Here is a 26,927-nt window from a genome sequence, read left to right on the forward strand (position 1 = left end):
CTCACTGTCTGGCAGTGTTAGGGTGTAAGCTGTCAAAAAGCCCTACTTCCCGGGGCTAGCTGCCCGCTGTCACGGCGCCTAGACACTCCGGCCCCTGTGGCTGCGGCAGCTTGTCTCCGAGGCCAGGGGCAGGAAGCCGGGGCCGCGGAGTCCCCATGGGACTGAGCCACGTGGCCCAGGGTCCCCCACCTCACTGTGGCCAGCGGGTTGCGTGCACCCCGACCACGGTGTGAAGATTGTCTGCGATAGCTCCGAACCCGCAGGGGCCCTGATGGCGCCCTGACATGTCCCGGTCCCTGACACCCGTGGGGCAGCGATGCCCAGCTTCAGAGACGCGCCCGTTTTTGGGGGATGGGGTGTCAGATGGCGCTCCTCAGCACCCCCACACACTGCGCCCCCAATGTCCAGACTTTTCCGGGCAGAGAGGACCTGCAGGCTGGGGTGCCGGCTGCCCGCAGAGACCAGAGTGATGACCAGAGACCCCGGGCTCTGGCGAGGCCACAACCCAAAGCAAGCATCCAACTTGGCACCGGCATTTTGGGGTCTTCTCTGGCAGGGGCTGGAGGATCCACGGGGAGCCCCTTGATGACAGCACGAGGCGGCCCCACGGGCCCAGCCTTCCAGGTCTCTGGGACGTGCGCACCCGCCCTGAGGGTGGGTTTCCAGCTCCTCCCACCAGTGTCCTGTCTCCGGGGTGGACCCTGCAGAGCTGTCGGTCAGCATTAGGGTTTATCGCCGCCCCATCCCCGCTGCGCCCCAATGCGATGGCCCCGAGAACCAGCGGGGCCCAGCGCAGCCGGACAGCCACCTCCCGGCGCACAGCCAGGTGCACGATGGTGACCTTCCACCTGTGCTTCCCCTCAGGGCCTCCCTCCCCGGCACCTCTGAGCAGCCAGACCCAGCGCCCTGGGGGCAGCCGTGCCAGCCCCCTTCCCAGCGCCCCAGGGCCAACCTACAGGGAGCAGAGCCTCTTGTGTACTGGCTTCGGTGCCTTTTGGTTGGGGACTCGCTCCTGAGGTCACCAAGGTCCCTGTGCACCTCCTTAACTGTGCTCCTGCGGCCGCCCAGGCAGAGCCCGGGGACCGGGCAGCGCCCTCGGCTCTGCCCCCCACGCGTGCCCTCCCACCCGCCACACACCGCTCCCCGGAACCGCTTAAAACAGGAAACCGCACAAAGCTCTCTGTCTGACGGCCATTGTAAGGATTTTAAAATCGTTTTCACATAAAAATATCTTCTTTTTTCCAAAAATACTCGGGGCTCTCTCTCATAAGTCTTTTTCCCTCTCCTGTAAAAAGCCCCCTGCCCTGCCTTCCCACATAAAGCACTTGTTTTGCGAGGAATGTGCCCTGGAGGCCTGTGGTGCATAGCACACAGCTCTGACCAGGGGGTGCGGGGAGGGGAGGGGGGGCACAGAGGAGGGGAGGAGCAGAAAGCTGCAGGCACAGACTTTGCCAAGTGTCCCCAAGGCCGCGTCTACAGCAAGCCCAGACCCGGCAGGGAGGACAAAGGTGGGGGACGGTCAAGGACAGGGGAGGGAAGAAGGCCCAGCAACGCCGCCGGACAGCGCAGGGTGGGGGACACGGACGAGTTGGGGTCCCCCAGGCGCATTCCCGCCGCACAGGCTGGCTTTGGAATCCCTCTGCAAGCCCGCTGTGTCCAACTGTTAGGGAGCCACGTGGACCGCAGGGGAAGGGGGGTTTGGGGGGGAGAGTCTCCTACCCCTTTTGAGTGATCACAGCAGCTTTCTCTCTCCCCTTTTCTGGCACCCCCCCATGGCAGCCATGGCAGCCATCTGCACGCATCATCGGGCTGGGGGCGCCGGGCTGCCCCCCTCGGATACAACTGTGTGTGTGGTGTGTGTGTGTGTGTGTGTGTGTGTGTGTGTGAGAGAGACGCTCGGCGAGGACGTCGAATACAGGCTCCCGGACTAGGCCCACGGGGCACGCCGCGCAGTCTGGCAGCTGCAGGATCGAGCCCCAGGGGTGCCGAGGCCCCGTGCCCACCGCTGGTCCATGACCTCTCCTCTTTCCCGGCCACCGCGGTCACTTCCGCAGATCTAACACACACACCTGCGGGGAGACGGAGGGCCCGTTATTGTAGCAAAGGGAACAGGAACGTGACTGTGAACATTCCAACGAGTGGCAATGGCAGGAGATGTTGCTTGTATGGAAGGGAGCAGAGCCGGGAGGGCAAATGATACTGCAGAGCCTAGTGATAGAACCAGCCCACCCAAAATAAAGTTTTACTGGCACACAGTTGTGAACATTCAGAGAAACTGCCCACATGCTGCTGACTGGGCCTGTGACCATCCTGGGAACTGACACAGGGGCAGTGGCCATGGGTGGGGGTACGGCCCAGACACCGAGGGCCAGGGACCATGACCAGTCAAGCCTGCGCTCATGGCCTCAGGGAACACGAGCGGGATGCCCTGGCCCGCCCAGCCCTCCCATCGCCCCTGCCTCAGCGGATCACCATAGGGCCCAGGACCCAGGAGACCAGCAAGGTGCTCAGCCTCGGCCCGGGTATGGGCTGCCCGGCCTTTCCCCTTTCCGCCCCGCGCCCTCATCCCCTCCCTCCCCCCCAGCATGCCGCGGGCGCTGCTTACGGAGCCGTCGGACGCACTGGCGCCCACTTTGTCCCCTCGGGCGTTCCAGCAGACCTCGAAGATGCCACCCGTGCCTCGGTAGCTGTGGACCAGGCTCCCACTCTGCAAAGAAAAGCAGCGTGAGGCGCTCAGGGGGCGGGGCTGGGAGGGAGCCAGGCCACCGCACCTCCCCGTGGTGGCTGTGCCTAGAGGGCACCCTCTCCCCCAGGACCCAGGAGGTTTGAGATCTAGACAAAAGGAATGACAATGTGATGAGGTTTCGGTCTTGGGCGGTCCCTAATGTCGGTTTTCTTTTTTAAGTATACTTTCACTGATTTCAGAGAGGAAGGGAGAGGGAGAGAGAAACATCCATGGTGAGAGAGAATCATGGATCGGCTGCCTCCTGCACGCCCCCTACTGGGGATCAAGCCGGCAGCCCCAGGCATGTGTCCCGATCGTGAGTCCAACCGTGACCTCCTGGCCCATAGATTGGTACTCAACCACTGAGCCATGCTGACTGCTCCTATGAAGAGGCACAGTGCTCCTGGGACATGGGTTTTCTGCGTGGCCTGTCTGGGCTGTGAGGCTGGCTCCACAGAGGGTCCCCCCTCACCTCTCCCTGTCCCAGAGCATGGAGCCCGGGTGAGGCAGACACTGGGAAGCCTCCCTCATGTACTACCAACCCTTGCCACAAGAGGGCATGGGCTCAATGCAGAGGTACCTCAATGTCAAACCAGCCACAGGGAACCCCAAGGCAGGCTGGATTACAAGGGGCAATCCATCCCGAGGTCACACAAACTGATCGCTGGCCATTGGCAACGGCTCTGACCATTTCTCCTCCGTTGGCAAGAGAACTGAGGGCTGACTGCGTAACATAACAGTCCCTACTCTACTGCTCTTTTCTTAAATTTTTTTTTAAAAATTTATTCTTATTGATGTTAATGTTAGGGGAAAAAAGGAGAGGGGGAGATAGACACATCCATGAGGAGAAGGATCATGGGTGGGCTGCCTCCTGCACGCCCCCTCCTGGGGATCCAGCCCACAACCCAGGCCTGTGTCCTTGACGGGGAATCGAACCAGGGACCTTTCAGTCCGAGGAACGCCGCCCTCTTCCAGTCTTTATATTCAGAATCTCTTACCCCGGGTTACCCACGCTGCCGCCCTTCACTCAAATGCTGTCTCCTCCGAGTTCTGCCAACAGCACGACCCTCTATGCTAGGGGTGTCGAACTCAATCAGAGAAGGGGCCAAAATCTAAAATCCAGCCTAAATCGCGGGCCGAATGGTTTACTGAACAGTCATAAACTGTCATTGTGATAGAAACGCAGCAGAGTGCAGTGATGACAGCGCAGTGCGGGCCACATTGCAAGGCCTGGAGGGACGGATTTGGCCCGCGGGCCTTGTGTTTGACACATGTGCTCTATGCCATACCCTTTCCTACCGAAACATACCCCATTTTCATTAGGAACTAAAATGGCCCCCCAAAGCCAGCAGGCATTCCTTTACACCCTCCAATTTGATGCGGACCGGAGGTCAGGGCCGGCTCCCCCCTTGGAAAGCTCGAATGTATGACACCTGTTCCCCCACCTTAGCACCCCGGGGGCAGCACCTCCGGAGACTAAAGGTCCGGGTTACTGTCTCCCCGTTTTCCATAGAAGGATGAGGCAGGGGACTCACACCCCAGCGGCTGCCTCGGGCCAGAGTCACAGAAACTTGGCCTTGGGCGGGCCGCTGAGAGAGGTCCCGGATTACCTGTGTGTTCCAGATGTGCACGCACTTGTCGAAGGAGCCACTGGCCAGGTACTTGCCGTCGGGGCTGAACGCGACGCTGTACACGGGCTCCTGGTGCTTGGTGAGCGTGTGGATGCACACGCCGCGCTCCACGTCCCACAGCCGCACCGTGGAGTCGAACGAAGCGCTGGGAGGAAGCGAGGGAACGTCACCACGGACACGCGGGGCTCCCTCCCGCCTCCCCACGGCGTGCCTGCATCACACTTTCCCCATGTCGCTTTCATGTTTCTAGAGACGGTAACAGGGATGCGTCGTCCTGGCAAAAATGTGACTCGGATGCATTGACAGCAGAGCCATTGTTATAAAACAACTAATGGCCCCGGTGCACAAAATTCGTGCACATTAAAAGAGAATTAGAGGAAATATTTTAACATCACTATTTGTCCTTTTTTTTTTTTTTTTTTTTTTTAAATATATTTTATTGATTTTTACAGAGAGGAAGAGAGAGGGATAGAGAGTTAGAAACATCGATGAGAGAGAATCATCGACCAGCTGCCTCTTGCACACCCCCTGCTGTGGATGCACCCGCAACCAACGTACATGCCCTTGACCGGAATCGAACCTGGGACCTTTCAGTCCACAGACCGACGCTCTACCACTGAGCCAAACCAGTTTCAGCTATTTGTCCTTTTTCTGTTGGGAGCCATCAGAGTTGAGACAAGCAACTCCGTCTTAAGAAAATACAACTGCATCTTAGAATTAAGTTCCTTCTAGCAGAAGTTATGCGGTGCCCTGCGGGTTTGGCCAGAAGCTAAAGATAACCTGCCGATTAGCACATCTTGCTCCGGAAGATCTCTGCAACTCCCCTTCCTGATCCTCCCCCATAGCTAGCCCAGCCTTGGAATGTTACACTGCCCTGGCAGTTAGCCAATCCTGTGTTGCCAGATACCTTACCACCTTGTCACTCAGTGCCTAAACCAACTATACACTGTCAAAGACCCCGCTGCATAGGCAACCCGGCCCCCCTTTGTTCCTGCTGTATATATACTGCTGTTCCAAAAATAAAGTTTGAGGCTTGATCAGAACTTTGTCTTGCCTCCATTTCTCCGTGCCCCTGTCCCTTCTTTTCATCCTCCACAGGGACCTCGGGCCACGCCTCCCTCTCCCCACGTTGCTGAGCCCCGCGGGTTGGGGCAGTTCTCTATAATAGAAGTGTCAGAGATGAAAGAAAACTACTAAAATGTACATGAAAATCTTGCTCCTGTCAGAATCTGGGGCACACCCACCACCAGCACGCACTTCGAAAATGCAGGAAATGCCAAACCGGTTTGGCTCAGTGGATAGAGCGTCGGCTTATGGACTGAAAGGTCCCAGGTTCTATTCCGGTCAAGGGGCATGAACCTTGGTTGCAGGCACCCCAGTAGGGGGTGTGCAAGAGGCAACTGGTCGATGTTTCTCTCTTATCATGTATCTAACTCTCCATCCCTCTTTCTTCCTCTCTGTAAAAAATCAATTAAAAATATTTAAAAAAAAATAACAATAATAAAAAATGCAGGAGACCCAGACCCGTCCGGCCCTGCCCCTCCGGGACAGAGGTGCAGTCTCAGTGCCCGTCAAGCCCTGCCAGGCAGCGGGCATGACCTGAGGTCCGCTGGCCCAGAGTCAGGGAAGGGGGTGCGGCCTGAGGTCCCCCATTAAGCCCCGCTGGGTGGGGGGCGTGGCCTGAGGTCCCTCGCCCTGGCCAGGGGCCATGCAGCCTCAGGTCCCTGCTGCCTGGTTGTGACGTTTCCAGACAAATAATTTGCATATTTTTCAAATTATTCCTCTGTTATTCTTCTATATAACAGAAATAACTTGCATATTCCTCTGTTATATAGAAGACAGACTCCTGTCTGTTGCTTTTTTGCATGCTGTGACTGGGGAAACAGGCTGATTTCACATGCATTGGTTCCTGCATTTTAATTTTACTGTGTGCACCCTGGACCCCAGAGCCCAAAGCTCCCCAGCATCCCCGGCCTCAGACCTCTGCAGTTGTTTTTCTGGACGTTCTTCCTACACGCGGGGCCGACGCGGTTCTGTGCACTGCAGCCGACAGCAGCGTGGGCCAGTTCTGGGGACCCTGCTGCTGGCCGCCCTGGGGGTTCACTACAGACATGGCTGTCAGCCCTGCGAGTGAGGGGCAGCCCTTTGCTGCCGCTCAGAACCCGCGCCACCTGCAGCCCCGGGCACGGGCTCAGCTCCGATCGCTCTCTCCGTCCTGACGAAAACCTTTACAAAGCCACGTGCTGGGCGCCTGCACCCAGAACCCTCCAGCCCGGCGGGCACAGGGATCCCCGGCCTTGCTCGGTGTCCCTTCGTGGCTCTGTCATGTGGGCCTGTCCTGTCGGAGGAGCTACCCGTGTACCGTTTGAAAGGGCGCGACCTCATTTGCAACACAATTCACAAAATTCCTGTTCCTTCTGACACAAGTGGCATTCCCTAGTCAAGTTCCCGGCCACCTCCTTCACAGACCGCCATTTCTGTTCCCTCGGATACCGGAACTGTCCCAGCCACACGGAGCAGGACATGGGGGCCGCGTGGCCTGGGCTGCAGGCTGGCCCCCCTTACCTGGCAAGCATGATGCTGGCGCTGGGGTTGCTGGTGGCAGGCCCGGTGGGACTCCACTTGATGGTGTAGATCTCTTTGCTGTGAGCTTGCAGGTCATGGACACACGTGTCCTGCTTCATGCTCCAGATCTAGAGGGTACATTGGGAAGCGTGTGAGCAGGAGGAGTTCTCTCTCCAGCCGGGAATGGCTCCACATCATCACGCCGTGAGCGCTCCTCAGGGTTGGGGCCCTGGGGCAGCTCGCCCGCAGGCGGGTGGGTGCCCAGGCAGAGGGGCGGGCAAAATCCCGGGCCACCAGCGGCATTGATTAGCCAAGGGGCCATCGTACAGGCACGGGAAAAGTGTCGGTTACAAAACCATCCCCAGAGCAGCCGTGAGGGTGAGCCCCGCACAGCCCCTCCCTCCACCTCACCTTTAACGTCATGTCGTCAGAGCAGGACGCCAGCAACATGCCGGAAGGGTCCCACTTGATGGCATTGACCTCATTCTGAAAGAGAGCAAAGGATTTTACAAAGAAATGAAGGCCTGTGAGCAGGTGCCACAACCGTCCAGCAGGGGGCAGGGGCGCCCCATCATCTCTGCAGACTCTCCATGGTTTCCACCACCACAGCGCTCAGGTTTTCCTGCTGCTTACTCTGCCTTTCTCATTGAGGTACATCCACGCGCCACGCAAAACCAGTAACCCGCATCTACATTTCTTTAAGAAAAACCTCACACCTCGGGAGCCCATGCATTTACATTTAAAAAGTACAGCACAGAAAACTGACCACCGACCAACGTGGTTTTGACATTGAAAATGACATTGAAAATCATTCTCACCCTGGCCGGTGTGGCTCAGTGGCTAGTGTGTTGGCCTGTGCACCAAAGGGTGGCGGGTTCAATTCCCAGTCAAAGGCATGTACCTGGGTTGCAGGTTTGTCCCTGGTCCCAGTCGGGGTGCATGCAAGAGGTAACCAATGTTTCTCTCTCTCTGGCCCCCCCACTCTCTCCCTCCCTCCCACTCTCTAAAAACCAATGTTGGCGTTTTCCACCAAATTCAGGATACTGGCTATTTCTCTGATCTCTCTTATGCATAGCTCTTCTCCAGATTCCAGAACCCCTCTAGATGCTGGACCAAGATCAATAGCATTTCATGTCACCCAATGTCTGGCACCCCAGAATCTTTTATAATTTTATTTATTTATTTATTTTTATATATTTTATTGATTTTTCACAGAGAGGAAGAGAGAGGGATAGAGAGTTAGAAGCATCGATGAGAGAGACTCATCGATCAGCTGCTTCCTGCACACCCCCTACTGGGGATGTGCCCGCAACCAAGGTCCATGCCCTTGCCCGGAATCGAACCCAGGACCTTTCAGTCCGCAGGCCGACGCTCTATCCACTGAGCCAAACCGGTCCCGGCTGTCACAGAATCTTTTAATCCGAGGCTCCCCAGTCCTGGCACATGCCCATGAACTTGATCCCCGTCCTCCCACTTACCGTGTGTCCCTGGAAGGTTTTGACGGGGCGGTCGCAGCTGAGCCTACAGACGTGAATGCACATGTCGGTGCTACAGGAGGCGAAGGCGGTGTTGTTCTGCCAGTCCACATCGAGGGCGGGGGCTGCGGGCGGGACAGGGAGTGGACACTGTGGTCTCTGGAGCCCGGGCTGCCCCACGTGGCCTGCTGTGGCCACAACACACAGAGGGATGTGGCTAGGCCCATGGCAGTGGCTGCACACTCCTGTGGGAACGACGCCCCACCTCAGGGAGACCATACTCCCTGGGCCCACGTCTGGGGATCAGGATTCCCGAACGTCCCCACCATTCCCTGACTGATGAGAGCAGCTTCTGTACTTAAACTGCAAACTAGTAGTTTACGCCAGTTCCTTCCAGGAATCTGGAACGTGGGTCCGAGCCAAGGAGAGGCTGCCTGCAGTGCCAGCCTCCGCGAGACCCTGGACGAAGTCTCCACTGAGCTCCACGTGGCCTGGCACACTCGGCCTGTCCTTGGTGACTCCCGGCGAGAAGACCACTGCCAATGCTGGATTTCACCGTGACCTCTCCCCTCTCGGCTGGCTGTGCTCTCTGTCCTTCCGCTGTGACAAACCTGAGCTGGGACTCCCCATGTGGGCACAGTCTCCGGGGTCCCCAACACGGCTCCCCCGGGCTGGCAGGAGAAATGAGGCCACACTGGTCCTGGGATTGGTTTCCTGGGGTGTTTTTCATGCTTTGATGTTGGGGACTCTGTACCGTCGACGCCTCACAGCCCTGGGACTGCAGCTGGATTCCATGAACACACTCCTTGGAGTAGACAGGAATACCTCACAGGACATTTCATGGGAACTCTGTGCTATTATTTCCAAACCAGAGGCCTGGTGCATGACATTCGTATACCAGGGGTGTCCCTCAGCCCGACCTGCACCCTCTCCCAGTCCAGGAGCCCTTAGGGGATGTCCGACTGATGGCTTAGGCCTGCTCGCCAGCCATGAGCCCGGCTCAGGGCTTCTGGCTGAGCAGCGCTCCTCCTACAGGAGCACGATGACCCCCTGGTGGTCAGTGCGTGTCATAGAGTCTGGTCGTTCCGCCGTTTGGTCAATTTGCACATTAGCCTTTTATTATATAGGATTGCAAAACCAAACCAAAAGACTCACCAGAGTGAAACGGGAACTGCTGTTTGGCTTCTCCCGTGTGGGCATCCCAAATTATGGTTGTCTGCACTCCGCAAACGAAAGGGAAAGGTCAGTGAGTGTTCTCGCCACGTTTTCTCTTGGAAAAGTTATCTTACAAGACGAGGCAGCAGCCCCTCCTCCCTCCATTCCAGTGCCGCCCAGTAAACACAGACAGGGCCACGCAGGGAGCTTTGTTTCCTAGTAAGCACTCCATGAAAAAAAGAAAGACAGAAACTGTGAAAACTGAATTCTTTTTGTTTTCTGGTGCTGGGACTTGGATATGAACTGAGGTTGCTGTGGCCATAAAACTACTTTTTAAAAAAAATATTTTATTGATTTTTTCCAGAGAGGAAGAGAGAAGGAGTGCTAGAAACATCGATGAGAGAGAATCATCCATCAGCTGCCTTTTGCACACCCCCTACTGGAGATGTGCCCGCAATCAAGGTCCATGCCCTTGACCGGAATCGAACCCGGGACCTTTCAGTTTGCAGGCCGACACTCTATCCACTGAGCCATACCGATTTCAGCAGTGAAACTACTTATTCACTACACATTTTATTTTATTCCAGTCTGGCCAACATAGTGTTTCAACTTGTGATCGACATGCAGCTGCTCACGAGCTCCCGGGCAGTCGTTTATGCTACGTCTGTGGAACCCAGTGTTTTATACGCAACCAGGTGGACTGGTGGTGACCCCACAAGGCACAGCCGCTGTAGCTGATCACTGGGAAAGTACCAATATGGTGGGGGTTTCCCCTCTCCCATTACAAGTAGAAAAAACGCATAATAAAGCTTATCTACGTATCTTTCTGGCCCTTTCCCAGATGAGGAGCCGAGGAAGGAACGGGCATTTCTGGAAACGCCCTGAATCGGGGACAAAGAGCAGAGTACTGAGCCGCACACGTGGCCCCAGGCAGAGGCCTCTAAAGCAGGGAGAGGGCCGTTCCCCTGGCAGACAAGCAGGAATTCTTAGGGATCTGCTTGATGTCTGGGAGACAGGAGATCCCAGCTCAGGGAAACCAGTGGGGTTTCGCAGCCATTACCTCTTTACTGGAACTCCCTGTCGCTGAAAACAGAGCCCGTGGTTGGGGAACTGGCTGTGGGCTGTGTTGACTGCAGGCATTTCAGAGGAAACACTCGGGGCAGTGAGTTCCTTTGAAACCGGACTCTGGACATTTTGGGTCAGCTCTGGACCAACGAACGTCTTTCGTCCGTTTGTTTGGTGGGTCTAACATTTTCCTCAAAACCATCCATCAGCTGCTTCCTGCATGCCCCCTACTGGGGATGTGCCCGTAACCAATGTACATGCCCTTGACCGGAATTGAACCCTGGACCTTTCAGTCCGCAGACCGACGCTCTATCCGTTGAGCCAAACCGGTTTCGGCGGCCCACCTATTTCTTAAGAGGAAACAGAAAGCCTCAGATTTCAAAGAAACCACGATGTCATCCAGAGATTCAAGACCAATAAGCGTCTACAGATCAGAGACGTATTTCAGCAAACACTCACTTTGTCCACACCCGCGCTCAAAATGTAATTCCCCTTCTTGTTCCACTTCAAGGCAAAGATGGGGCCTTTGTGCTGGCCTAAGGTGCTGGCCAGGTTCCCTGTGAGGAAGGAAATGGACAACAAACCAGCTGACCTCAAGACCACGGCACTTCCACCCCAAAGCCGCTCCTCCCGGACCCCGAACCCCGGCCCGGGGGGGGGGGGGGGGCGCGTGGCGGCGCTCACCGTCCTCCGTCCAGATCCTCGCAAAGCCATCGTAGGAGCCCGTGGCCAGCAGTGTCCCCTCGCTCTGTGGGCCGGAAAGAGACAGGCCGACAGAGACAGCTTAGCGGGGGCCGTTCTGGCAGAGGGAAGAGGACCTCTCACCCCAGAGCTAGAACATCCTCACGTCGATAACCCGTCCCCAGCCTGGCCAGCGTGGCTCAAGGGTGGAGCGTTACCTGTGAACCAGGAGGTCCTGGTTCGATTCCCGGTCGGGAGGCAGCTGGTGGATGACTCTCTCTCATCATCGATGTTTCTCTCTCTCCCTCTCTCTTCCTCTCTGAGATCAATAAAAACATTAAGCCTAAGCTGGTTTGGCTCAGTGGATAGAGCATCGGCCTGCAGACTGAGGGGTCCCAGGTTCGATTCCAGTCAAGGGCATGTACCTTGGTTGCGGGCACATCCCCAGTAGGGGGTGTGCAGGAGGCAGCTGATCGATGTTTCTCTCTCAGCGATGTTTCTCTCTATCTTCTCCCTTCCTCTCTGTAAAAAATAAATAAATAAATAAATAAATAAATAAGTAAATAAAATACATTAAAAAAAAGAAAAAAAAGAAAAAAGAATATGAAGGTGGAAGTCATGTTTCCTTGGCTGCTCAGAGACTCGGGCTAATGCTCGGAAGGAGCCCCACGACCCAGCCCCCCCGCACTCCCCGGGGCACCAGCATGCGGGAGGCGGCCGGGGCTTACGTTCCAGTCCAGCGAGGTCACATCCTTGTTGCTGGGCACGTCATGGCCGCCTTCGCGGATGCAGTGCCGCAGCACCAGCTGGGTGGACGCCCCGTTGCTGCTCTCGTTCAGGTTCCAGATCCGCGCCGTCGAGTCCCCGGACCTGCGGGAGGAAGCGCCTGCAGTCAGCTACCGCGTGCTCCCGGGGTTCTTCTCCCTCTTCCCACCACGCAGCCCGCCAGGGCCTGCAGCCGATGGGCAGAGGCGGGCTGGCCACGGCTCCAGGCCAGGCGGCTTGGGCCGGGCACCTTGAGACGGCCTGCCCAGTCCAACCCACAGAGCTGGTTTTTTGTTTTTGTTTTTTAATTTAATTTTTTAAAAATATATATTTCTTTATTGATTTCAGAGAGGAAGGGAGGAAAGAGAGACAGAAACATCAATCATGAGAATTATTGATGGGCTGCCTCCTGAACATCCCCCACTGGGGATTGAGCCCGCAACCCAGGCATGTGCCCTTGGCCAGAATCGAACCTGGGACCCCTCAGTCCACAGGCTGACGCTCTCTATCCAGTGAGCCAAGCCGGCCAGGGCTGTTTTTTTTAAAAATCTCAGTGGGTCTTCTCAGCACCTTCTATGCTGCACAGGGGAATTTTAAATGCAGGCACAGCCCCACCCGGGGAGACCACAGCCCGGCCCCAGGACTTCTCAATTTTACCACCGTCGGAGGTACCCCAGGAGGAGCAGCCAGGGCGCCCCAGGCTTGGGCCTGCACCCCGATGGGGCAGGTGCCCAGGCAGGCCAGAGGGAATGCGCCCCGGAGGCGGGACCGGACTGCGTGCAGAGCAGCGGGCGCCCCGCCCAGAGCGCCCCAGGCGGACGCCTCACCCCGAGGCCAGGAGGTCGCTGACGGGGTTCCAGGCGCAGATGAAGACCTCGGACTCGTGGCCCCGCAGCACCGTGGCCTTGCTGGGCGGGATCTCCACGTCCCCGTCGATCTCCATGGGCTTCGAGTGGTTATCTGTGGAGGGAGCGGAAGCCGCGTGGCTGAGCGACACGGGGCGGATGTGAAGAACTCGGCGGCCTGCACCTGGTCACGGTCTCCTGCCACGGCGCTGCGCTGTGGTCGGGGGGCTGGAGGTGAGCAGGCCACGCGGTGAGGGGTGACCACCACGGCCATCTGGACCTCCAGGGCTGGGCAGCTGCACAGCTGATCCGAGGGAAGCCAACTCCACCCCGGGAAGAATCCTCACATCTGCCTAAGACACGCACAGGGGCACGCGCATACATCCACACACACGGTCACACACACGGTCACACACAGCCCAACACAGGCACATGTGCCTTACTCATGGCATGGGCTCCATTCTCCTCCCCGTTCACCGTGGCTTCCCCGTTCTTTGGGGTGTTGGGCTGGGAAACCGCTGCTGGAGTCACTGTGGCCGTCGTGGCTGTAGTGGCCGCCGCCGCTGCTGCTGCTGCTGCTGCCGCCGCCGCTGCTGCCGCCACACTGGCCTGCTGCTGCGCCAGCTTCTCCCGGAAGGCCTGCTGCCTCGTCTGCACCACATCGGGCATCACGGCGTCGATCAGCGACAGGGACTCTATGGGGCGGCCGTCGAACACCGTGCCATCCTGGGGAAGCCGGGGCACGGCCGTCAGCCCCGAGGCTATTGGCACCGGGCTATGGGCACCGCAGGCAGAAAGGGGCGGGCAGAGGCGAGGAAGGGCGGGCAGTGGGCAGTGTGTGTGTGTGGGCTCAGCCTGGGTGCAGGACAGGGTGCAATGCTATCCTAAGTGGGGTACCCGATGTTTGGTCAATATCACACTGAACTGGGGCACTGCCATATTGCATGGGAAAGGTGCTCTACTGCAACTGAGGCACTACAATATGTCATATAAAAGGTGCTCAGTGGATACAGCGTCAGCCTGCAGACTCAAGGGTCCCAGGTTCGATTCTGACCAAGGGCATGTACCTTGGATGCGAGCACATCCCAGTAGGGTGTGTGCAGGAGGTAGCTGATCGGTGTTTCTCTCTCATTGATGTTTCTGGCTCTTTATCCCTCTCCCTTCCTCTCTGTAAAAAATCAATGATACACACACACACACACACACACACACACATATATATAATTTTTTAAATTGATTTTTAGAGAGGGAGAGGGAGAGAGAAATAGAAACATCAATGATGAAAGAGAATCATTGATTGGCTGCCTCCTGCACGCCCCCTACTGGGGATTGAGCCTGCAACCCAGGCTTGTGCCCTTGGCCAGAATCGAACCTGGGACCCTTCAGTCCGCAGGCTGATGCTCTATCCACTGAGCCAAACCAGCTAGGGCTCATCATTGATGTTTTTCTCTCTCTCTCCCTCTCCCTTCCTTTCTGAAAAACAAACAAATAAATAAATAAATTAAACTGGCCCTGCATGAAAAACAGGCCCAACCACGCCGTGAGCCCAGTCTAAGAAGAGGGGACACGAGCAGATGAACACCATTTCCCTTTGTCACTATGGCCACTTCTCCACCAGCTCCCTGGGGAGCAGGCACCGCTCTGGAGTTAGGACAGCCACCCTGTCCCTCCCCGATTCTGTCTGCACATGTCAGGGCTGATTCTACAGAACAAATCTGAGGTCCCAGGGGAACCGGCGGCTCAGAGAGCGGGGAGGGACAGCCCTTCTGTGCTTGGCCCGGTGCTCGCCTGCCCGGAGGTGGGACACGGAGGAAGGCCAGCTGTGTTTTCAGCGGGGACACACACACACACACACACACTGCACGTGACACCGCGGTGCTCGGTCAGCACCCAGCCAGCTGTGTCTGTGTATGGAGACCATGACCTGCAGTAGCAGGCCATCCATGTGTGCATGTGGAGACCATGATGCCTGACGCTCAGCAGCCATCCAGCCGCATGTGCGTGTGGAAAACACTCGGATGCCCGGGTCCTGGACAGCTCCCTCCGTGTGTGTGCCCAGGCCTGCTGTCCCCACAGCCTGCAGTGCAGACACCCCCTTATCCACCCTGTCAAGGACCTCCAGGCTGCGTGCAGGAGGGGCCTGCTGCCAGCGCCCCCAGGACCCGGGAGAGGGGCGCACAGACCTCATTGATGCTGATCTCGGCCTCCACGTACTGCAGCCCCTTCTGCAGGATGGAGATGAGGGCGGCGGGCGGCACCAGCGTCCCATTGATGTTCGACTGGCTGATGTGGCTCTCGATGCCGAAGGTGAACGCTGAGTGGGAGAAGCCTGCAGCCGGACAGGGGAGGCGGGGCGTGAGCCTGGAGGCAGGCAGAGGCACGGCCACGGGCATGGAGGGCACCGGGGCCTCACCCGCCTCATCCATGCAGGACCCCCCCGGCTCTGGTGTGGGGGGAAGCGGGCAGGGCTAGGGGAGACACAGGCCCTGGAAGACCCACATTCGCCCAGGATGGAAAACAGCTTTGGGGGTACAGCCATCTCAGCTTCATTTTTATTTATTTTTCATTGATTTCAGAGAGGAAAGGAGAGAGAGAGAGAGAGAGAGAGAGAGAGAGAGAGAGAGACATCAATGATGAGAGAGAACCATAGGTCAGCTGCCCGCTGCACACCCCCTGAGCCCCAAACCCGATGAGGACATTCAGAAAGGAATAGCCCAGCCTGGCTGCAAGCCTCGCTGGTTGAAGGCTGACCTATGAACCAGGAGGTCACAGTTGATTCCCAGTCAGGGCGCAGGCCTAGATTTTGAACTCGATCCCCAGTGGGGGGATTGGAGGGATGCAGGAGGCAGCCAAGCAATGATTCTCTCATCACTGATGTTTCTCTCCCTCTCCCTATTCCTCCCTCTCTGAAATCAATAAAAATGTATTTTAAAAAAGGAGCATCTCAGCCCTGGCCAGTTTGGCTCAGTGGATAGAGCATTGGCCTACAGACTGAAGGGTCCCGGGTTTGATTCCGGTCAAGGACATATACTTTGGTTGCAGGCACATCTCCAGTTGGAGGTGTGCAGGAGGCAGCTGATGGATGTTTCTAACTCTCTTTCCCTTTCTCTCTGTAAAAAAAAATGAATAAAATATATTAAAAAAAGAAAAAAAAAGGAGTATCCCAGCCCAGCTGGCCTCGGTGAGGTGCACGTTAATGCTGGATTTAGCACCACACAAAAGGACACGATGTCCAAGCCAAGTAGGACGAACTCCAGGAACACTTGGCTTCCTCTCAGAAAACAAACCAGCAGAGTTCACCACATTGGAAAGAGAAAGGTTCTGGAACCAGACGGCGGGCCTGAATCCCAGCTTTCTGCCTTGCTGTGGTGTGACTTAGGGAACTCAGCACCCTGCCCACACCCCGGGTTTCTCCTTGTAAAAGGGGGAACAGCTCAGCCTGTTTCCTGGCTGTTAGTCGTTTCAGCTGAGACATACTTGGAATCACGCCTGGACACAGTAGGTGCTCAATAAATGTGAGCTACACACCCCTGTACCAGGAGGTTGTCCCCGGGAGGAAGCGCGATCCCGCCCAGATGTCCACAGTACGAGGCTGAGAAACCCTGACCTTCACGAATCACCTCAAAGCCTTTATTTTTATTTTTAAAAATAAATCTTTATTGTTCAGATTATTACAGGTGTTCCTCTCCCCCCCACCCCCCGCCCCATAGCTCTCCTACACCTGATTCCCCACTCCACCCCATGCCCTTACCCCCAGCCACTATCCTCATCCACAGGTCTAAGACTTTTGTCCAATCTCTTCCCACACCCTTCAGCTCCCCTTCCCCCTGTGAATTGTCCCTGATTTCATCATATTCACCAGTCCACTCTGTTCATCAAACTTTTTATTCACTTGATTTTTAGATTCACTTGGTAGGTTTGTATTTGATATCTTTTTGTTTACCTTTTTCTTCTTCTTCCACTTCTTAAAGAATACCTTTCAGCATTTCATGTAATCCTGGTTTGGTGATGATGAACTCCTTTAACTTTTTCTTGTCTGTGAAGTTCTTTATCTGACCTTCAATTCTGAATGATAGCTTTGCTGGGTAGAGTAATCTTGGTTGTAGGTTCTTGCTGTTCATCATTTTGAATATTTCTTGCCACACCTGTGTGGCCTGCATAGTTTCTGTTGAGAAATCAGCTGACAATTGTATAAGTTCCCTTTATAGGTAACTAGCTGATTTCTCTTGCTGCTTTTAATATTCTCTCTTTGTCTTTTGCCCCTGGCATCTTAATTATGATTGGTGTGGTCCTCTTTGGATTCTTCTTGTTTGGGGTTCTGTGCGCTTCCTGAACTTGTAAGTCTATTTCTTTCACTAGGTAGGGAAAGTTTTCTGTCATTATTTATTGTAATATGTTTTCAATATTTTTGTCTCTCTTCTGGCACCCCCAAAATTTGGATGTTGGTACACTTGAAGTTGTCCCAAAGGCTCCTTACACTATCTTCATATTTTTTAATCCTTTTTTCTTTTTGTTTTACTGTTTGGGTGTTTTTTGTTTCCTCATATTTCAGATCTTTGGTTTGATTCTTGGGGTACAGTTGAGTTTCTGTATATTCTTTATTTCAGACAGTGTATGCTTAATTTCTGACTGGTCCTTTTCCATTTTTTTAGTATTCTCATTAAGGTCCTTGAAGGTCTCATCAAGTTTCTCAGCAGTTTTTAGAAGATTCTTGAGTAACCTTATAAATGTGGTTTTGAACTCTATGTCGTCCCATAGCTTGCTTTCCTCCATTTCTTTCATTAGTGACATGCTTCTGTGTCTCCTCATTTTGGCTGCCTCCCTTGTTGATGGAGTGGCTTTTTGTGGTCGGTGACCTATAAGGGCCAGTAGCTCAGCCTCCCCAATCACCTGAGGTGGACGCTCTTGGTACACCCTTTGTGGGCTGAGTGAAAAGTCTTGGTGTAGTTAAGCCTTGATTGCTGTTGGTACACTGGGAGGAATTGACTTCCAGGCCAATTGGCTGTGGGGATCCGCTGTGTCTATAATGGAAGAACTGCTGTGCTGGAGACATCCTTATGGTGCAGGAATTGTTTCAGTGGGGCTTTGGTGCTGAGTCTGCCTCTTGAATGTGTCACTTATGGATGTGAAGAGTTGAAATCTGGTATCTCACACTGACCACTAGGTACACTGGCTTATGGATCTCCAGTGGGGTGCAGGTCAGCTACTGTCTGAGGCCACCCTGCAGGAGCTACAGCGAGAACTAGTTTTCTCCTCTTTGCTTGGAGGTTTGGGAGCTGCCTAAACTGGGTTGCGATGGAGAAATTCATATGCAAAAGCCGCTGCTTGGAGCTTGCGTGTGTTTGTAGGTTGTGCAAGGCAGGATCTCAGGGGGCCACTAGATTAAGTTAGAAAGGTGTTTCCCCACAAGAAGGTGCATTTCCCCACAGGAAGAAGGGTTTCCCCCCAGTAAGGAGTTTTTCCCCACAGAAAAATGCACTTCCACCTCAAGAAGGGTTCCCCTACAGGGAGAAGGGTTCCCTCACAGGAAGGTGGATTCACCCCACAGGAAGAGTTCCCACACAGGCAGGTGCATTTCCTGCAAAGGAAGGTGCGTTTCCTTAAAGGAAGATGGGTTCCCCAAAAACAAGATGTGTTTCCCACAAAGGAAGATGTGTTTTCCCAAAGAAAGGTGCATTTATGCAACAGGAAGAATGTTTTCCCCAAAGGAAGTTGCATTTCCCCCACAGGAAAGAGTTCCCTCTCAGGAAGTGTTTTCCCCACAGGAAGGTGCTTCTCCACCACAGGAAGAAGGTGTGTTCCTCCCATAGGAAGGTGTGTCTCCCCCCCGACACACCCCGGAAGATTAGGTTCTCACAAAGGAAGGTGCATTTCCCCCAAAGAAAGCAGTGTTCCCCGAGAGGAAGATGTATTCCCTCACAGGAAGCTGTGTTCTCTTACAGGAAGGTGCGTTCCTCCCACAGGAAAGTGTGTTCCCTACCCCCCACAGGAAGATCAGGTTCCCCCACAGGAAGATAGGTTCCCCTAATGGAAGGTGCATTTTCTCCAAAGGAAGAAGTGTTCCCCTACAGGAAGATGTATTCCACCACAGTAAGATGTGTTCCCCCACAGAATAATGGGTTCCCTCATAGGAAAGTGTGTTCCCCCTACCCCCACCTCCCCACAGGAAGATGGGCATCCCTACAGAAAGGTGCATTTCCCAAAAGATACATGTTTTCCCTCATTGGAAGGTGTGTTCCTACACAGGAAGGAGCATTTCCCCACAGGAAGGTGTCTTTCCCCTACAGGAAGATGCGTTCTACCATAGGAAGGTGTGTTTCCCCCAAAGGAAGAAGTGTTCCTCCAGAGAAAAATATGTTTCCCTACAGGAAGCTGTTTTCTCTCACAGGAATGTATGTTCCTCCCACAAAAAGGTGTGTTTCCACAAAAGATACATGTGTTCCCTCACAAAAAGGTGCCTTTCCCCCATAGGAAAATGAATTCCCCAGCAGGAAGATGTGTTGTCTCACAGGAAGGTGTGTTGCCCCCACTGGCATGAGTATTCCCCCTACAGGAAGGTGCGTTTCCCCCACAGGAAGATGCATTCCCCTACAGGAAGGTGTGTTTCCCCAGAGAAAGGTGCTTTTCCTTGACAGAAAGGATTTCCATACAGGAAGATGAATTTCCCCCATAGGAAGTTGAGTTCCCCCCACCGGAAGATGTTTTCTCTCACAGAAGGGTGTGTTTCCCCCACAGGAAGGTTAAGTTCCCACAAAGGGGTAGGTATGAGGTAGGTTTCCTCAAAAGGATGATGAATCGCCCCCACAGGAAGTTGAGTTTCCTCCACCAGAAGATGTGTTTCTTCACAGGAAGGTGCCTTTCCCCCACAGAAAGATGTTTTCTCTCACAGGAAGTTGCGTTTCCCTCACAGGAAGGTTAGATCCCCACAGGAAGGTGTGTTCTTCACAGGAAGGTGTGTTCTTCACAGGAAGATGTGTTTACCCCACAGAAAGATAGGTTCCCCTAGGGGAAGATGTGTCATTCTACAGGAAGCTGTTTTCTCTCACAGGAAGGTGCATTCCTCCCACAGAAAGGCGTGTTTCCCCAAAAGGTACATATGTTCCCTCACAAAAAGGTGCCTTTCCCCCACAGGAAAATGAATTCCCCAGCAGGAAGATGTGTTGCCTCACAAGAAGGTGCCTTGCCCCACTTGGTATGTGTTCCCCCCACAGGAAGAAAAGGTTCCCCCACAGGAAGATGTATTACCCTAATAGGAAGACGTGTTCCCGCACAGCTGTTGTCACCACACAGCAAGATTAGGTTCCCCAACAGGAAAATAGGTTCCCACACAGGAAGATGTATTTCCCCTTCAAGAAAAAGGGTTCCCGTATAGGAAGGTGCATTTTCCCCACAGGTAGGTGCATTTCCCAACAGTAAAATGCGTTCGCCCGGGAAGATGTGTTTCCCCCATAGGAATATTAGGTTTCCCCACAGGAAGTTAGGTTCCCACACAGGAAGGTGTGTTTCCCCCAAAGAAAGAAGTATTCCCCAACAGGAAGGTGCATTTCCCCCACAGGAAGATGTGTTTCCTCAAAGGAGGGTGCATTCCCTTATAGGAAGGTGCCTTTCCCCCACAGGAAGAAGATTTTCCCCATAGGGAGGTCTTTTTCTCCACAGGAAGGTGCATTTCCACCACAGGAAGAAGGGTTCCCTCAAAAGAAGGTATGTTTCCCTCACAGGAAGATGTGTTTCCCCACAAAAAGATGTGTTTCCCCCACAGGAAGATTAGGTTTCCCCACAGGAAGTTAGGTTTCCACACAGGAAGGTGTGTTTCCCCCAAAGAAAGAAGTATTCCCCAACAGGAAGGTGCATTTCCCCCATAGGAAAGTGCATTTCCCCGACAGGAAGGTGAGTTTCCCCCACAGGAATGTGAGTTTCCCCCACAGAAGGGGAGTGGCTTTACCTGACTCCTGGAGGTAGCGATACACCAGGAAGTTCACCTCGTCGCTGGTTATGCTCATCTTAGCCTCACCTCCCAGCCACGAGGTCTGTGGAAGTGAGGGCTACCCTCTGGGAGATAGGAGAAAATGGAGAGTTTTCAAACATGTCTGTATTTCTTTTTTCTTCTGCACTTAAAAAGTTTTTATTTTTATTGTTTCTAGAGATGAAGGGAGAGGGGGAGAGAGAGAGAGAGAGAAACATCGATGATGAGGGAGAATCATAAATAGGCTGCCTCCTGAACGCCCCTTACTGGGAATCGAGCCCACAACCCCAGGTATGTACCCTGACCAGAAGGGAGTCGATCCCTGACCTCCTGGTTCATAGGTAGATGCTCAACCACTGAGCCACGCCAGGCTTTTGTCTGCACTTTTTGAGAGAGTGGAAGAAAGCAACTCCCATGACGTTATATCCATGAAGCTAACTTATGTCTGGTTCGTGTTATATTGCGTAATCATGTGCTACACACAAATTTCACAATTATTTATACAAAAAGAATATATCCCTCCTGGCCGGTGCTACTCAATGGTAGAACATTGGCTGGGGCACACAATGGTCATGGGTTCGATTCCTGGTCAAGAGCACATACCAGGTGGCAGGTCTGATCCCTGGCTCCCTGGTCGGAGTGAATGCAGGAAGCAACCAATCCATGTGTCTCTCACATTGGTGTTTCTTTCCTTCTCTCTCTCTCTCTCCCTCTCTGCCCCCTTCCCTCTAAAAATCAATGGAAAAATATCCTCAGGTGAGGATTAAGAAAAAATAAAGAAAAAGCATACATCCGGGTGAAATATATCCAATAACAAGAAACACTGCTGTATTCATGAGGCTGGGATAGGGTCAGGTACAAGCCACACCTTTGACCGGCCGAGCCAGCCAGAGGGACAAGCCATACACACTCTCCTTTTCACACACACACACACGGCTAGAATGACAGAGAGTGGTTCTGGTCTTCAGCGACGTGCCAAACAGTCCATGGACCCGGAGCGGCTGTGCGTATGGACAAGGTGGCCTTCGTCTTCTCCGTAAGAAAAGTCTCAGCCCTGGCCGGTGTGGCTCAGTGCATACAGCATCTGCCTGTGGACCTAACCGGGTTCAATTCCGGTCAAGGGCATGTACCTTGATTGCAGGCTCTTCCCCAGCCCAGGCCATGGTCGGGACTCATGCAGGAGGCAAGCAACCCATCGCTGTGTCTCACATGGATGTTTCTCTCTGTCTCTCCCTTTCTCCTCCACTCTCCCTAAACATCAATGGGAAAATACCCTCGGGTGAGGATTAAAAGAAGAAGAAGAATAGAAAAAGAACGGGCTCAGGCAGACCTGTCACCTCCACACTAAGGGCAGCAGCCTGCTGGGGGGAGCTAGTCGTGAGGGCTGAATGCTTCACATCCCAGGCCAGGCCCCCGCCCAGCAGGCCCCAGAAGAGCCAGCGAAGACTTCATTCGGCCACCTGAGCACAGCGCCAGAGAGCACCCCGCAAGGGCCTCCTGGGCTGCGGTCGGCCAACTCATTAGCCCACAGAGCCAAACAGCAACAGGACAACGATCGGCATTTCTTTTGAGAGCCAAATTTTTTACACTTCAACTATGTAGGCAGGTACATTGTTATTAACTTAATCGGGGTCCTCCCAAGCTGGCCTTTGCTAAAAACTCAAGGGGCCCAAGAGCCGCATGGGGTTTGGGGCCACGGTTCTAGGGGATCAGCGGACACCCCTTCCTGACCACTCCTAAAATCCAAGAGCTGGTGGCCTCAGCACCGTGAGCTCAGGGTTTGATTCCTGACCAGGGCACAGGCCCAGGTTGTGGGCTTGACCCCCAGTAGGGGGCATGCAGGAGGCGGCCCATCAATGTTTCTCTCAATGTTTCTATCTTTCCCTTGCTCATTTTTAAAGAAGAGGAAGAGGAGAATGAGGAAGAGGAGGAGGAGGAAGAAGAGGAGGAGGAAGAAGAGGAGGAGGAAGAGGAGGAAGAGGAAGAGGAAAAGAAGAAGAAAAAAAGCAGCAGCAGCAGCAGCAGCAGCAGCAGCTGGGGACTTGGCCCCCCTCCAGGCCCAGCTTGGGAACCGGGACCCGCCTGCCCGCAGCGCCAGGGGACGCTGTCCGCCTCTTTTCTTTCTGAAGCAAAGAGAGCTTTCCAGCAGCGGCAGGTCCCCGGGGCCTTGAACGGAAGTGAGAAACAAAACAGATGGAAACCGAAAGGTCCAATTAGCGGTGGCGGCCGTGTTCTCGCCTGACCCAGTTCTGACTGGAGACGCCAGTGAGGGCGATGGGAGGGCTCCGCGGCCCGGATGGGAGGGAGCCAAGAGGAACAGCCCTTCCACGCGGACCCACGGCCACCACGGCCCAGCGTGCTGCTCAGAGGGGGGCTCACACGTCCCTGCCAGCTGGCGGCTGCGCTGGAGCTGCCCCTCTAAGCACAAGGATTCCAACACAAATAATAATTTGGGCTTAAAGCTCATCAACAAACTGGAGGGAGCCCTAGCCAGTTTGGCTCAGTGGATAGAGCGTCGGCCTGCGGAGTGAAGGGCCCCAGGTTCGATTTCCGGTCAAGGGCACAGACCGGGGTTGTATGCTCGATCCGCAGTAGGGGGCGTGCAGGAGGCAGCCAATCATTTCCCTCTCATAATTCATGTTTGTTTTTTTCTCTCCCTTAATGGACTGGGCAGAGTGCTGATTTCATTTTGTACACACACACACACACACACACACACACACACTCCGCAAAGCAAGCCTCTTTGGAGTGGGTCCTATCCGTCTATGGAGTCTGTGCTCTTCCATGATTTGCAGATTTCCTCCTGGGAACTCGGCCCGCTTTCCTGTTCATTCAAACCCAATTAAAGCCGAAATCGGTGTGGCTCAGTGGATAGAGCGTCGGCCTGGGGACTGAAGGGTCCCGGGTTCGATTCCCGATCAAGGGCATGGACCTTGGTGGCGGGCACATCCCCAGTGGGGGGCGTGCAGGAGGCAGCTGGTCGATGTTTTTCTGTCATCATCGATGTTTTTGGGGGGGGGGAGGGCCCCGCTTACCTTCACGGTGCCTTCATGTGGCCTCTTCGCACTGGTGGGCCCCCAGCATCCGAGCACAGAGCCCGCAGCCTCTGTCTGGGGGGACACGGAGAGGTCTGTAAGCACAAAGCAGCCCACAAACCTGTGGGCGCATTCGCCTCTCCCCTCTCCCCGTCGCTCTGTTTAATCCTTCAGATCGATGCCGGGGTTCCTTCTTCACCCCAACCCAGACGTAACCCAGTCTGCCACCTCATCGTCTCCGTGGTAAACATGAGCACAGACTAGGGAGCTGGTTAGCCGGTCAGCCCGGCCGGCATGGCTCAGTGGAGAGCGTCGGCCTAGGAACCAGGAGGTGAGGGTTCGATTCCAGTCAGGGCACAGGCCCGGGCTGCGGGCTCCATCCCCAGTGGGGGGCGTGCAGGAGGCAGCCGGTCTGTGATTCTCTCTCCTCATGGGTGTTTCTTCCTCCCTCTCTCCCTCCTCCCTCCGGAACCAATAAAAACATATTTTAAGTAGCCTGTCAAATTATTATGCCACTTGTAGCCGGGACCGGTTTGGCTCAATGGATAGAGCGTCGGCTTGGGGACTGAAAGGTCCCGGGTTTGATTCCGGTCAAAGGCATGTACCTTGGTTGCGGGCATATCCCCGGTAGGGGGTGTGCAAGAGGCAGCTGATCGATGACTCTCTCATCGATGTTTCTAACTCTCTATCTCTCTCCCTTCCTCTCTGTACAAAATCAATAAAATATATTTAAAAAAAAAAAAAAAAAATTATTATGCCACTTGTAGAAAGTCTGAATGCTACAATTCTCACAGTAGGTGCCATTGCTTTTAGCTCAGACAGACTGTCACTTAGTGAGAAACCAATGCCGCTCTGAACACCTCTGGGCACCGGGCCGCACGCCCTCCACGGGAGAGAGCTCGCTCTAGCGGTGCCCACCGGCAGGCCTCTGTGTACATGCCCACCCACCTGCTGGGAAACACAGAAACTGCCACTCCAATCTTCTTTTAAAACAATGTTTGCATTGATTTCTCAAGAGAGGAAGGGAGAGGGGGGAGACAGATAAAAAACATCCGTGAGGCCAGAGAATCACGGATCAGCTGCCTCCTGCACGCCCCGCACTGAGGATCAAGTCTGCAACCCAGGCCTGTGCCCTGATCAGGGCTTGAACCATGACCTCCGGGGTCATAGGTCAATGCTCAACCACTGAGCCACACTGCTTAGGCCCACATTTGGGAGCTTTGCTCCCCGCTAAGGCTCCCCTAAGACATGGCAAATGGAAGGCACCAGCCCTCAGCCTCCCATTCCTGGGCCACACATGTTCAGTCCCCTGGGATTCCATCCGTCCGTCCGTCCGTCCGCACCAGTTTCTGAAGCAGCCAGGCTTCAGCCTCCTGATAGCCTTCCTGCCACACGTGCTTCTCCTTCCCAGGCCTGTGCACCCTGATCAGCCAGCCAGCGTGTCTCAGCGCCCCTCTCTTCCTCCTCCCTTCCGTTTGCTCTGGCTGTCCCCGGCTGGCTTGGCTCAGGGGAGAGAGTGTCGGCCTGCGGACTGAAGGGTCCCAGGTTCAATTCCAGCCAGGGCACAGGCCCAGGATGTGGCTCGACCCCTGTAGGGGGCGTGCAGGAGGCAGCTGATCCATGTTTCCCTCTCATGGATACTTCTCTCTCTCCCTCGCTACTTTAAAAAATCTTAATAAACATCCTCTAAAAAAAATTTTAAAAAAAAAAAAAATAAAAAATAAAAAATAAAATAAAGAGGATATATTAGATAAAAGAAACAACCAGGATGAATTTTTTAAAAATGCAACCACTGAAAAACACACCAATAAGATTGCAAACATGGCCGACAGCGGTCAGACCAAAACCAAAGGGCACCAGAGAAAAGCAGGCACAAGGGACCACGGGTTGGTGCGTAGAAAGCGGGAAGCATGTCATGTGAACGGTGCAGTGAGGACGAACGGACAAAACGCCCTGACGAAGAAACACGGAAGGGAAGCAAGGGCCGGGGTCCAGGGCGGACTGTCCATCTGCCAGGGGAAAAAGCCTTATGGGGGGAACAGCCTTGTGGGGAGAACAGCCTTATGGGGGGGAACAGCCTTAAGGGGGGGGAACAGCCTAGGGGGGGAAAGTCTTAATTGGGGGAACAGCCTTATAGGGGAACAGCCTTATGGGGAACAGCCGTATGGGGAAACAACCTACAGTGAAATTGCTAACTTCCATAATGGTCCAAATGAGCAGATGTCAACACAAGGGAAACCCCAAACCGCGTGAAAGGGAGCACGGAAACCCACAGTAATCAGTAAGTGATTAATAGAGAAACAGTTTGCTTACTCCAAGCTGCTCACCCACACAAAGAAAGCTTTAGACTCGAATTCTTCTTCTTTTTGAATTAGGGGGCAATTAACAGCTTGCGTGGCCCCATAAACGCCAAAAACATTGGGAAACGGGCCAGGGTTTAATGGTTCTCCTGGTTGATGCAACACAGCAAAACAATTTTAGTTTTCCTGGCCAGAAACAACACATCAAAATGAGAAACCCAACCCAACCTTCCAATCTGTCGATCGCGACCTCCCCGTCATCAGTGCCAACGGAACAACTATGGATACAAATGGGCGCTGCCAGTATCGGTGAAACCGCACACCACTTCACAAAACACAATGCATGCTTCTGTCGCGCGTCAGTCCTCACCTAGATATTTTTCCCTACGGACTTGTTTTTTTTGTTGGTACTTTAAATCCAAAATATAGTCGTATACTGTCCCAATTTAATTTTATTTCTTAGTTTTTAAAATCTTTATTGTGAATATCACACACAGGCCCAATGAGGACTGCTGTAGACACTGGGAGCTTGAAATCCAAGAGACAGGACTTCAGTAAGGGACGCAATTGGTGCCGTGACACAAAATACCGCTCCTTTGAACACCTGGGAGCACGTGTAAACACAGGGGGAACGTCACACACACGGGGACGTTAAGGTGAGAGCATGCGGACACGGCTGCAGACAATGAGGAACCTAAAGCAAAGCAACGGGGCGGGGGAGG

At 54.3% G+C, this 26,927-nt stretch overlaps 1 protein-coding gene across 1 annotated transcript; it reads right to left on the reverse strand.

The window, feature by feature from the left end:
- Window positions 1-1,179: 1,179 nt before the first annotated feature.
- LOC118712137 (F-box-like/WD repeat-containing protein TBL1X) lies at window positions 1,180-24,002 on the reverse strand. The gene is made up of 15 exons (XM_036425640.2): window positions 23,906-24,002; window positions 20,850-20,956; window positions 15,091-15,236; window positions 13,351-13,633; window positions 12,890-13,022; window positions 12,026-12,167; window positions 11,301-11,364; window positions 11,076-11,173; window positions 9,552-9,612; window positions 8,400-8,521; window positions 7,333-7,407; window positions 6,922-7,049; window positions 4,336-4,501; window positions 2,606-2,707; window positions 1,180-2,069 (listed from the first exon to the last, which is right to left on the reverse strand). The coding sequence occupies exons 2-15, from the start codon at window positions 20,905-20,907 to the stop codon at window positions 2,043-2,045; spliced, it is 1,605 nt and encodes a 534-aa protein (XP_036281533.1). The 5' UTR covers window positions 20,908-20,956; window positions 23,906-24,002; the 3' UTR covers window positions 1,180-2,042.
- Between the last annotated feature and the right edge of the window lie 2,925 nt (window positions 24,003-26,927).

This window comes from Pipistrellus kuhlii, unplaced genomic scaffold (genome assembly GCF_014108245.1).
Source record: "Pipistrellus kuhlii isolate mPipKuh1 unplaced genomic scaffold, mPipKuh1.p scaffold_m20_p_83, whole genome shotgun sequence".
NCBI lineage: Eukaryota > Metazoa > Chordata > Mammalia > Chiroptera > Vespertilionidae > Pipistrellus > Pipistrellus kuhlii.

Coding starts and splice junctions, on each gene's coding strand:
- LOC118712137 (XM_036425640.2), bottom strand. CDS start 20,907: ATGAGCATAACCAGCGACGAGGTGAACTTCCTGGTGTATCGCTACCTC. Junction 15,237..20,849: donor TCGCTACCTCCAGGAGTCAG/GTAAAGCCACTC, acceptor GTCCGGCTGCAG/GCTTCTCCCACTCAGCGTTC. Junction 8,522..9,551: donor GCAGTTCCCGTTTCACTCTG/GTGAGTCTTTTG, acceptor TCCCGCCCGCAG/CCCCCGCCCTCGATGTGGAC.